Below are 12,903 nucleotides of genomic sequence, written 5' to 3' on the forward strand. Positions count from 1 at the left end.
GGGAGCAGCTCTGATTGCAGAGCACCTGGCACAGCACGGGCTCTGCTGGAGACAAACACTCCACGGAAATGCTCCTCAAAGGCCTCCCTCCATGGCCCTTGCCTCAGCTCAAAGACACAAAACCTCCCACTGCATTAAGACACAGTGAGGCAGGCTCTTGTTAGAGACACAGCAGCTCCAGCTAAACCAAGTGGGCTCATTAGGTTTATCGAGCAGTTAAGTGTTGGTGCTAAAGCCCTGCTATGATCAGCCCTACGAACTCATGGCTCTTCCCTCGCTGCTTTCTTCTGTTGTGCCAGCTGCAGGATGACAGAGACAACAATGTTTCTGAAGCTGGGACGTGGATTTGGCAATCTGCTGCATTCTGACACAAATTAAGAGCCAGAAGTCATCCAGTGATCCAGGCACAAACTCCTTCCACAGAAATAACCCTGCTGTATCAAAAATCAGAAGATTTCAGGGGGAGGAAAGCAAACAAAGGAGAATTCTCCTTGTCTAACTCCAGAGTAATTCACAGTAGTGCACTTTTAAAATCTTTCTGTAGCTTAGCAGATGTGAAAGAAAAATATAAAATGAAATGTAGAAGGAAGTACCTCACCCTTTTTCCAGAAGTCAAAACCTTTTAATTATGAATCCTTTAATGGAAAACCAGCTAGTTCAATATCCAAGCAGATTATTTAACCGTTAGTATTCTTTAAAACATGTAAATCATACTGGAATAATCCAAACTCCTAATTCTCATGTGACCCTACATACAGATGTAACAAATGATATTCCATTCAAAGGACAGACCAACACAAGATAAAGGACCTGCTTCATTTACAGATGGACCCTTTTTTCACAATTCTGTGAATACTTTCCAGTATTGGAGTAGGTCAGAGCAATAAGGGGGCTGATGGAGAAAGATTCCTGTGATCTTCACAAAAAAGAGAAATGAGGACCTAATTTTAGAGACAGATGGATGAGAGGTCCACCCCAGTAGAATCTGTAATCACTGATATTTGACCCTCAGTAAAAAATATGAGAATGTGTATAAAGAAAAGCTTTAATGCCAGTTCTAATGAGATAAAAATAATTTTTGCCTTTATAGTTTTCAAAGTGCTTTCTTTCACCACTCCTATTTCCTTTTATTGCCACTGTTTTTCTTTATATGTACTACTACTAAGGAGGAGAGGCAAAGGTTGTCTTTCTATTTCTAAATAGTGCTTTGGTGTATGATTAGTATGTGACATGAATAAAGCCTTTCCTGGCAGAGAAAGGCTTGCTTGCTTTTAAAGTATTAGGTGAGGGGCAGACTTTATAATGTCTCACCCTATAGAGGACACATCTTCTGGGACACTAGGCTTGGAACATCAGTCAAGACAACCAGATAAAAGAACAACTATTGAAATAGCATGATTGTTCTTCCTGGTACTTCACAGAGCCAGGGTTATTTTGAATGAGAGGAACTGAAGTCCAGCAGACCATACAGCCATGCCCTTTTCCTGGAAATAGCATTTTAGATGGATCAATTGTTGCTTCCTGCTATTATTTTATTATTCCTACTGTTATTATAAAGGGAGAACTTCAATTTGATGCACCAAGCAGAGCTTTCAGCACTGCAAGGACAAGAATCACAACAGAGCTGTATGGCAGAAGGCAGTGAGATTCTAAAGCACGGAGCAGGAAAAGGTGAAGGTGCTGTAAAGTCCTGCTCCATCTCACTCTCTCACTCTGTTATCCCATCTCAGCCAAGCTATTCGAGATGCACCAGTGTTGTTCACCATGGCTGAAGTGACACAAACCTGAGGAACACAAAAGCATTTGCAAAACACAGTCCTCAACTCAGCATCACTGGCACGCACAGAGCAGGGAAATATTTGCCAGGCACTTTATACAGGATGATTAAATGAGCTTCCAATCACAGGAACCTCCATGGCCCCACTGATCTGGCAGCCAGGTGACTCTGAATTACCCCAGAGTGATGCTGGCCCACCACAGCAATGCCAGAACCTGCCCTCAGCCACACGCAGCTCCTGGCTGCACACCCCATTCTCACCAGCATCAGCAGCGGAATTGAACTCGGGCAATCAAAAAACCCTGAGCTAACTGGTTTTTACAGGCAACATGAAAACAAGACCTGATTTGCACTTAGAAGCATTGCTAGCACAGCAAATGTTTTTTGTACAGATCTGCTCCACTTCTACTCTACAAGTATTTGTGATGATTTTTACTGCAACTGCACTGGGAGCAGAAAATCAGTGTAACAGCCACATTGTGCTCAGGGCCCCACAAACACAGAGCAAAGTTTCTCTCTGTAATCCAGGGATTTTACCATCTAATTCCAACTGAAACATGGGAATGGATATGTACAAACAGCCGAGACAGGATGAGGCCAGGCTGAGAATTTTGAAATGGATGCGTGAGACTGGAGCTGCTGGAACTGCTGACTTCAGCAACATGCAGAGTAAACTCTGAAAACATTTAACAACAATTAGAATGTCACTTGAGTTAATAAGAACACTACTGAATCACACAGCACTACGAATAAAGCAGAGTCCCTGCAAAATCCTGCCACTAACTCTGAAGCAGCAACATTATTTATGGGTATTAAACACAAAGGTGAGAATCTCAACCTCTGGTGTAATATAGATCCAAAAGTATAATCATAAATATTTTGCCCAGGTCTCTTCAGCTCAACCCAGACAAATATATTTTATTTTTCAGAACGAGTACATCCCATCAGTGACCAGTATGTTTCAAGAAAAGCTGGAGTTACAGTGGCTGGGTCGGCAGCATGCACAGGGACCCCAACCCCGTGTTCCCCTGGTGAGGAGCCTGCACAAGGGCTTTGGGGCTTTTCCTTACTGAGATACAGCAACGTTGAGGTTTCAACAGTAACCAGAAAATAAAAAGATCACCATGCCAATCAGACAACCTCAAAAAGAGACAGAAACAGCAGTTTATTAACAATACACTGCTTTTCCAGAAGGATAAAAGATATTGGAAGAGTAAAGGCAAAAATATCTCCCCTACTCAGGAACATATGGATACAGATGAGCTTTTGGAACAATTCTACTTGTTCCTAATGCATTCTACAAGACTGAATCAATCCTATTTCCCTACCAAAAGTCCAGTTAGAAGGAAAACATCAGATTAAAGGATGACCACATTTCCACACAAACAAGAACAACAATCACTGGATTTATTGAGTTGATCGGATTTGAGTCAGCAAATGCTGTGATTTGAAATGCACTGTCAGTTGGGAATCTGCTTTGTTCAATAAATACAATTTTTCCATTTAATTTCTAAGACAGACTGGTAGCTAAAGACAGTCTCTAAATATATTTCCTGATATATTTTTTCATTAATCACAGTGGAAATCAAGTAATAAATTAAAATGCTTCAAATCAAATTATAATTATGACATTTTTCACATGGCTTAAATTATATAAAAGAGACCATTTTTTCCCCCCTATATTTCCATTTTTAAAACAGGAACTCAACACTAACAAACATCTTAATATTTCATATTGCTAAAAGCTCCTCTTGCAGCCACTGATTAGCTTGATTTAGTGAAAAAAGATGAATTGCATCATCTGTGTTTTTCTATTCTTAGAAGAAGAAGGAAGAGAAAGTTTGAGACAAAGCAGAGAGAGAGAAGGACGTGAAATTAATTGCTTTGCAACAAACACAAACTTCATATGGACTTGTCCTTTCTGTGTGGGTGCCCAAATGAAAATTAGAAGCAAAGAAAGGCTCATTCTAAGAGAGGGCCAACACTCCTGTCTGATGGGAGCCGTGCTGGAGCGGGGGCACTTTGGCACCCCAGACTCCTGCTGCCACCGGACGCGTGTGCCCCGCTGCCACGAGGCACCCCCAAACCCGCTGACAAGGTAAGGGATTGCTTCTGCCTCAGAGCCCTGCTTCCCCTGATAAACTTCTACCTCACCCACACCTAGATCTGAGATATGCAGGATACGCTCGTCTTCAAAGCTCTCAGCAGGAGGGAACCAGTGGCTTCAGCCTGCGTGTGCTCCAGATAAACTTCCCGCTTTAATCCGTGCCCTTTGTGACTCCTGGAGCTGTCGTAGGCATCAAACCCTAACACACTGCTGGACAGAGTGCTCCAAATTAGATTCCATTCACCCAGCCAGACTCCAGGGCCTCTACTTACTGCAAATATGACAGCCAGCCAGAGCTGAAAGGAGTTTGAAAAACTAGAGGGAAGAAATTTGTTCTCTGTTCACCTCTGCCCCACCAGCCTGCTCGCTATAGCAACATATTTTCAAACTTTCATAAACAGAACAAATAGGATTATCCATTACCATGTCAGCTTAAGTGATAACATAAATATATATCACAGAACATCTGCCACTAAATCACTGTTTATAGATGTCAGATCTCATTTATTATTAAAAAAAACCCCCACCAAAACAAATGTTTTAAAGCCTTCCTTATTATTTCACAAGAAGTGACTGATTTCTCAGCTGTAAGGTGGAGCTATTCTTTCTAATAGAGAAAGAATTACTTTAGACAGAGTAACTTCTATTATAAACCTCAGTCAGGAATTACATTAAGCGGTAGTCACAAACATGTTAGTGTTGCCTGAGTTACTTCATCCCAGTATGTAGTCTAGAAAATCCAGCGTATTTTCCCCATTGATTTTCCTCATCAATCCCCATTGATTTTGCATGAAAGAACATGGTGCATCTCAGAAAACTTGCTTTTATCTTACTTTTCTTCAAAGAGTAGAAAATGTAGATCGAGACTTTATATTCTGATATCAGCAATAAAATATCTAAAATTTACTTAAAAAAGAATTTATAGAGAGTGCCCCTTATACACAGAAAGTACAAAATGCTAAAACTCAGAGTCTGTGTTTATAGTGCTGCATTCAGCTGAGAGAGGACAGGTGGGACAATCTTTTGCTTTTGCATTTTTTAATTTAATTTGCTCTGTCCATTTTTCCCCTCTTTGTGTCAGCTGCTGTAACAACTCTTAAGTCAGGCACCCAGGGATCAAATTTCCAAGTCACGGAATTATTTCTGAATAGGCAATCTCTATCCTCTCAGGTACAAGTGAAAATCTGCTTGCGAAAGCCACTCATCTGTATCATTACAAACTGACCTCTCCAGTCTGCCCTTTTACCCACTCTCCAGTCAGGAACAACTCCAGAAGGCTGTAATATTTTGTTTTATAGGAATTTCTGTTGGCTTGTTTTGCTCTGTGTGCTTATAACTAAGTCATTTCAGACACACAGAGCTAAAACATCTGGAAAATCCACACAGCTCTCAGCCCTGTGACATTCAACGTGTGCCACACAGGCAGAAACTGCACCCCCGAGAGAGACACACCTTAAAATGGGAGTGTTGAGCACATCCTGGTTCTGATCTCTGCCAATTCCCCCATCTTATAAATCACACAGCCACTTAATGATTGCTGTGGAGGCTCCTAGACCGTGATTCATGGGTGCACTGGCAGGAGGTCATCGCAGAGGTTGGCACTTCACAAAGTGCTACAGAGCCGTGCTCAGCCATTACACTCCCCCACCTACGTATGAGCTAATTTGATTAAAGGTAGAAGATCAATCAAACTCTATTGCCTCAGAAAGATTAATTACCTCAGCACTTTCTGACTTAATTATTAGCGTTCAGCCGTGGGGTTAGAAAAGCCCAAAACAGCAGAAGGCAAAGGGCCCAATGGGCAGATGTGGTAGACTGGGATGTATTCTAGCCTGAGATTTGTTATCTTTAACTAATGACAGCTTCTTTTTTATTCAAAATAGGCCTAAGTGCTGTAGTGTGTTTATAACTCAGCAACAACTGAATGAAAATATTACTGTTAGGTTTCAACCTTTCTGTGGAAATAAAAAGCACAGGAGATGGGAAGAAAAAACAAAAGCATCATTAAAAAAAATTCTATCTGTTGGCAGCCCAGTTTTTGGACAAGGAACAAGAAACTTAAGACTTTGTAGATTTATTTTTTCTTGTGTCCCAGCATGAGGTCTGAAGTCCAGCTGCCAGAGCATCTTATTGATGATGTTTAAAGAGTATATTTCAGCAACTGCAGAGTTTCTGATTATCAGACAAGTCAGCATGGCAGAAAATGCAGGCATTTTTCCCAGGGAGAATGAGCTCCCTGTCTGCAGCTCTATGCTGACCCTTTCTTCTCCACCACGCACCAGGGAGAGTTACAGGGCCCCCCAGGCTGTCACTGAGCTGCTGACGGGGCTGGGGCCAGCGGGGGCCAGCGGGGGCCAGCTCCTGTCACGCCAGCGGCCGGCGGTGGCACGGCCACGCTCCCGGACGGGTGAGGCACCAGGACCCCGTGTCCAGCTGGAGCTGGAGCTGAGCCCAGAGCACAACTGGGACTCAGCAAACACATTCACCCCTGGATTTCAGATTCCCAGCGTGGAAGGGTCACCTCTTGTGTGACACACTGGATTTGCTGCTCTTACGGACAGCAATTTATTTGGCCTCTCATAAATGTATCCAGCTCCTTTTTAAAGCCAGGTTGCATTCCCATGCCCTGCTTCTGTACTTCCTCACTGCTCTCGTCTGCAGCCCCCAAATTTCCAGCCCTGGCTGGTTTAAAGGCAGCACCAGCTCATTTCCCTGTGAGCCAGCCCAGTGCTTCATTTCGGCTTCCACTCTCTGCTGTTGTGTGAGAGCAGCCCCAGTCCCCAGCCAGCCTTTACCTTGCAGTTTAAACGAGCCAATATTAATTCCTTTCTCTGCATATAGGCATCCATTCCCCTGTTATTAATAATATCTCTTTATGCTTGTTTCCCATTCTAATTCACCTTTCCTTAGTGTGGGAAGCCAACACTATTCATAACAGGCCTGTTATGGTGTCAGCAACCCCTTGAGGTTTTTTCATTTCTTCTTTTATCCCTGTACTAGGAGTAACCCAGGATTTTTTCCACAGTCACATTAGGTATTTGTGATTTATAGTTTATCTTTGTAACACTCAGTTGGTTTTTTTCTTTATGTCATTTTCAGCTGGTGATTTATACACTAGTTACATACACCAGTTCCTATGAGAACGACTCTCAACTATTAGATTTCATCCCACTGCTATTGCTTCAAATCCTTACCAAATGCAATCCTTGTGTCATGCACACCTCCTCCTCCATTGTCAGTGGTGCTTGGCTTTGAGCTAGTAGAATACTTCATTGACATGTTCCTGCTTTTTAATGCCAAACTCATTAATGAAGGTAATTATGGAGATTTTTCCATTCTTGTATTATGCTATGTCTTTTAATTTGTAATTACTAATGCTCCACCCTAATGTCATAATAACAGTTATTAGCCCTTAAATATATATATAGATTAACTATACATGTATTCCTCAATGTTAAAAATACGTATCATGCAAGTGAGATAATGGAGCTAATCTCGTACTGCTCTGGGGAAACCCACGATACCATTTATTGCATTATGTTTGTATATATCTCAGTTTCTTTGTTGAAAATGCTTTCCAGTAGTGAAGCTTGACCAGAGCTTTATTTTTGCTTGACACCCCTGTGTCTCAGAATTACAGAAGATAAGGAAAACACTATCAGTTTTGATATCCTGGGAGGAAGATTAACTCCTCTCCTCCACATGAACGCATTGAACCTGCTCTGACTTTTAGTGCCATTATCATCATTCTTCATCAGCCTGCCTTTGTGCTCATCAACATCACCCTTATCAAAAATTAAGTCAAGGTGAAAGTGTTCTTTTAATTTTGGGGAAGAATATATGCTGTCTTTAATCAGGAACAGATGTCTTCCTTGCTGCAAACCTCCCTCTTATGTGGTTAAATACCACAGATTGCAGTCTTAATTCTTCCTAAGACTGATTTGCTGCAGTCTGATGATCACTTACAGCCAGCAAAGCTTTGCCCCAGCTACTCATTTACTGTCCACAAGTTGAGCCTCATGGAACAAATGGAACTGGGGAATCCATGTATTTAAAAATTACCTTTCCCCCTCCCGAGGGGTTGAACCCACAGGAATTCTTCTACCCAGTTCACCCAAACAGTTCTTCAACTGTGTAAAGGTCTGATTGGGAGACAAAACCAGGCAGCCAAACACCTCTGGCAACACCAGCTTGACATGGCCACAAACTTAAGGTGTTTACTGATTCCCCTTTTGGCCACCCTTAGTGCTACACTTGCTGATTTTCAATGCAACTTTCTTGGCTTATTAGTCACTAATTCATGCTAAATATTCTTCATGGAGACCCCCTCTCCTTAATACACCAGTTTCCTCCTATTTGAAACCCTGAAATCTCAGTGTGATTTGCCTCATTAACTTTAATTTTCACCTAGCTTTGTTTATACTTCCATTTTCTTTCTACAAAATGATTGCTATTATTTAATTGCAGATTACTTTCAGGTTTTCTGGCTTCCCATCCACGCACCCTGTCCCCAAGGTGCAATCATCCCTCTTGCTCTGCCCAATTTCTTGGCTGAACTAGGCATATTCTACCTTCTCTGAACAAAAGTAAGTAAAATCATTTTATTCTCTAGAGGAAAGGAAACAGATTTGATAAGGCTATAAAAACAGATGAAGCATGAAAATTTGCCATTAATATGTTACACATGTATTAAATAACCCAACGTAACTGAGGTTTGCATGTACCTCTCAACCCCTTTGATCAACATCACTGCTTACAGCCACCGAGAGGGCACCACTCAGAGAGAATTTGCCAAGGAAGTCCAGACATAGAGAATTTGTTGGTCTTTGTCTATGTTTGTAGTGTGTTTTGCATTTAAACGTAACACAGAGGGTAAAAAAAAGGGGGGGGGGGAAGATGGTTTGGTTAAAATCCTTAGCATAGGAAATTATTGGAACAGCCTTATTTGAGCAATTTATGAGCAGAAAATATACAAATATCACATACACGAGTGCTGTCACTTAAGGATAAGGTTCTCTACAAACCTACATGCATTTTTATATTACTATTTATTTATTGTGACAGTTTATTGGCATCTCTTCCTTATGATGCATCTACCACACTCCACTTGATGTTTTCCTAAGGAGGTAACTAAAGTAAGAGAACACAAATCATTTTAAATAGCCTATTTCTAATTTTAATTAGCACAGTCAATTAATTTTAAAGGTTTACATATAAATTTCTCACAGTTTTCTAACCACTATAACCTTACACTTATTTTTTTTTCCCTCCTTGCTTCAGTCCTGTATTGGATGTGAGCTTGTAAAGCTTCCTCTCACCGATACTTCTCAGGTTGGTTTTTATTTTTTTTGTGTTTGTTTGTTTTTTTTAATTTTATTTTGTTATGCTCTTTTTTTTCAGTGTTTTGCAATAAATGCTTTGCTATTGCTAGTAAATGGAAAGCTTCCAAATTGCAAAAATTTCCAGTATTACAGAAACAAATAACACCAAAGGATTGTAGTCAGGAGAAGCAAGAGGGAGAAACCCTTTTGAACATGTCCACGTGTGGTGTCACAGCCTCCATCAGCTTTCATTGTGTGCTTGGCTGGTTCTAGACACTGCTGACATCGTTTCACCCCAAATCTCTCTCCTTGGCAGGCAAAGTTGAACTGAATCCCCATCAGGTGACAAATTAGGCTTAACATTCCAGACACAGTGTTTCAGATTAAGACAGGTCAGATATGAAAGATCTTGGGAGGGAATGAAGGCCATGCTTGCTCTGCTGTATGAACTCAGATTATCTGCCTGTATTTTCCTGTCTCTTTTCACATTAACAACATTTTAGTCCATGAAGGAAGACAAGAAATACTTTGAATGCATCAAGCCATTCAAAATTAGATTTAACAAAAACCAACAATCAAAAATCCAGCAGAAGATTGTAGAGGAAACTCTCAATTCAAAGCTATTTTCACTGTTTCAGTGTTGGCTGAATGTGTCCTGTGTGCACAAGTGAACCACATGAACCTCAGGCTGCACCCTTGCACAGATCAGCACACAGATATTTGGTTGCTGTCATCTGCATCAAGTCACTTTGCAGCAGCACACTGAACACAAATATGCTGTGGGTCTCCCCCTTCTGCACTTAGATATAGGAGAGCACAAAACATCATCTATTTAAGTCTGCTTTTCTGGTCCTGCCACTAGGTGCTGCCATTAATATAAGCATAAAACACTAAAAAGGGCCACAAAGGAGCTTTCCATGCTGTAACCATTGTGCTATATCAATCAAACTATTTCAATAAGATACAAGTTGGAAGGGAAGAAAAATCTTCACATAAAATAAACTCTAATTAAACTGTGACTTCAAGTTTAAAACTGAACTGTCAGGTAATTAGACAGGTGATTAAACTTTCTTCAACTTCACACTTGGAAAGACATCTGATGCCTGCTCAGCCTCCACACAGGATGTGTGTCAATGACATTCAGATGTCAGAGCTGTGTTACTGTTAGAGCCACATTCTAGAAGTCATTTCTTCTGAAATTACAAAACCTGGGCAAAAAAGGCATTGAAAAATCCCAAACCTGAGCCTCTTTGAAAATGGCAAGACAGGATCCACATGCCTGTTCTGAGAACTCCTATACACCAGGTCCTGTCCCACGCTGTCTGCAGGAAAGGCCCTGGATACTGATTTCATGTACATCATTCTCACTTCAGTAAAGTATAAATATCAGTTACAAGCAACAAGAACGAGCAAGTTCAGACCCTGAGTATGAATAGCAAAAGCAGCAAATACTATATAATTCGATATTTTCCTTCTTTAGGGGTGTATTTGTAGCCCTTTAGAGCTTAACTCTGTGAAGAATCCAGTTTGACTGCCTAGAATATTATTAAGGATGTATTAGAGCCTCAAATACATAAACACAAACAAAAAAAAAGATGATTGTTTCCAACACAAGATTAAAAACCTGTGATGGTTCTTGTCAGCTGCCTATCAACTTGGAAAACACAATATTCTGGTGTTATTTCAGGAAACATATCAGTTTACAAATTTTATAAGGTCTGAAGGTTAGGATCCCCAGGTCTGCCAAGAGCCAGGCTGAATGTGGCAGAGCCAGCACAGAGTCAGAGTGAAAGCTCTCTGCTGGATGCTGCATTTGCCACTGCAGAGTGTAACTACCTTCTACAGCTATTCCAAGTGCATAGCACTAACTAATTCATTCCTCCTGATACACTAAAGCAGCTGAAATCCACCTTTTGGGCCAAGTTTTGCCCAGAACAGATGTATTTTCAAATCACTTATTAAGCCACTAACAAGGCCTTAGAGGCTTAAAGACATTCAGGTGTCTCTTTATCAATGGCACAGTTCAATTTAATCCAGATAAGGAGCCTCTGGACAATTAACAGTTGACTAAAGTTCAGTGGAGTCTCCAACTGGCTATCACATCACAGAACAGCAGAGAGAGTAGTGCCAGTGCCCACAGCTCCTGTTGATTTTTCCTCCCTGTTTTTGACATCACAAGGAGGCAGTGGCAATGGCAGAAGATGACAAACTCTTTTGAGATTATTGTTACATCGCTGCTTTCAAAAGACAAATCAAGAAACCCTTATTTCTGGAGACTGCAGACTTTTCACAGAACTGCCCATCACCCACGAGTTCCCTGTTGAACTACAGCGTGCAGTAGTGTTGGAAAGGGAAATGTTAAAAAATGTGAATTCCCTCAGCACGGTATTTATGACCATTAGGGCAACAGCATTAACCTCATCAGAAAGCTCCTCCGTGCATAGCACAGCAGGTCCATAAAAACACAGGTCATCCATAAACCCTTAACAGCTCCAAGTGTTTTATCTCCAATGGCCAGACCTCCCATTTTTAGAAACAGAAAGCTTCTTTGGCCACATTAAAATCGACGTTCACATTTAATAATTACCTGGAGAAACAAAAAGCCCCACTTTTGCTCCTGCAATGATTTAATAAGTGAGATGAGCAGAGTTCTGCACTTACTGGACTCGGGGTCCGAGTTGCCGTCGCCCTCCGTGCGGCTGTTGGGGGACGCCTGCTCGTAGAACTCGTCCTGGGGGAAGCCCAGGGGCAGCGGGTGGGACGTGCTGGCCCCGCTCGTGGGCTCGTGGTCTCCGAGCCCACTGTCACTGCAGCTTTCCTGGGAGCCATCTGGCAGGTGGAACGTGACACGGCGCTGGGGCTACAAGGAAGGAACAAAATTACATGGTTTCCACTACGGTATCAGTAATTGCTTAATGCAGCCAATTTAGGAAATGTATTATTTCAGTTATCTGCTGAGGACGCATTACCTAGAGTTGTGCACAATTTCAGGCTTTCATGAGCAGGCAGGCTGCTTTCAAACCCGCTTCACCTGACAGCACTGCCTGCTGCTGTTTTTTAAAAATGTAAGCCCTGATGCAAAATGAAAGACACCTCAAACTAAAGAGATTCTGTCAGACTTCACAAGTCTTTGGATACCGTTTGTATATTGACTTGGAGATTTCAATCACTTTTTGAGGCTCAATTTATTTCACTGCTGAGTTTTCTAGTTTTCAAAAAACATTTTCTTTCCCATTAAAAGCTGTTCCACACTTTTGGGCCTAAAAAATGTGGCACATCTATAATGCTGTTGGATTCTTCTAAGGCAGAGAAAGAACAAACAACAACAAGTCTTATGTATTGAAAGCAATTTTAATAGATTTTGCACAGGCGTTAAGCTAATGAATAAAAAGTAGGTCCCCCATCTCTCCTTCAGACATTTCATTACAACTCCTTTGATTTTCGTTATACAGACCTGCACCTTAACTGTAAGAGGCTGGAAGCTGGGAAACAGGGAGCTGAGGGTGGAAAGCATCTCAGCCCAGCTGTGGAAGGAAGGGCCAGATGAAACAAAGCACCTGATGCACCAAGCACAGGAGAAAGTTTTCATTACCTAAGTGAATCTGCATGATTTAGGAACTGAATAACTAAAATGTAAATCCTTCCCAGTATTAAAAGAAAATATGAACAAAAAATAAGCAGCTCTCCTGCTCATTTTG

General features: G+C 41.4%; 1 protein-coding gene across 2 annotated transcripts in view; it reads right to left on the minus strand.

The window, feature by feature from the left end:
- The window catches only part of PCDH11X (protocadherin 11 X-linked), a 438,889-nt gene that overhangs the window by 110,126 nt on the left and 315,860 nt on the right, over positions 1 to 12,903 (minus strand). For both annotated transcript variants that reach the window (XM_010402754.3, XM_010402753.3), the window contains one exon: positions 11,867 to 12,065. In XM_010402754.3, coding sequence (XP_010401056.1) covers positions 11,867 to 12,065 — 199 coding nt within the window. The remainder of the gene's footprint in view (positions 1 to 11,866; positions 12,066 to 12,903) is intronic.

The sequence above is a fragment of the Corvus cornix genome, chromosome 4A (genome assembly GCF_000738735.6).
Source record: "Corvus cornix cornix isolate S_Up_H32 chromosome 4A, ASM73873v5, whole genome shotgun sequence".
Classification (NCBI taxonomy): domain Eukaryota; kingdom Metazoa; phylum Chordata; class Aves; order Passeriformes; family Corvidae; genus Corvus; species Corvus cornix.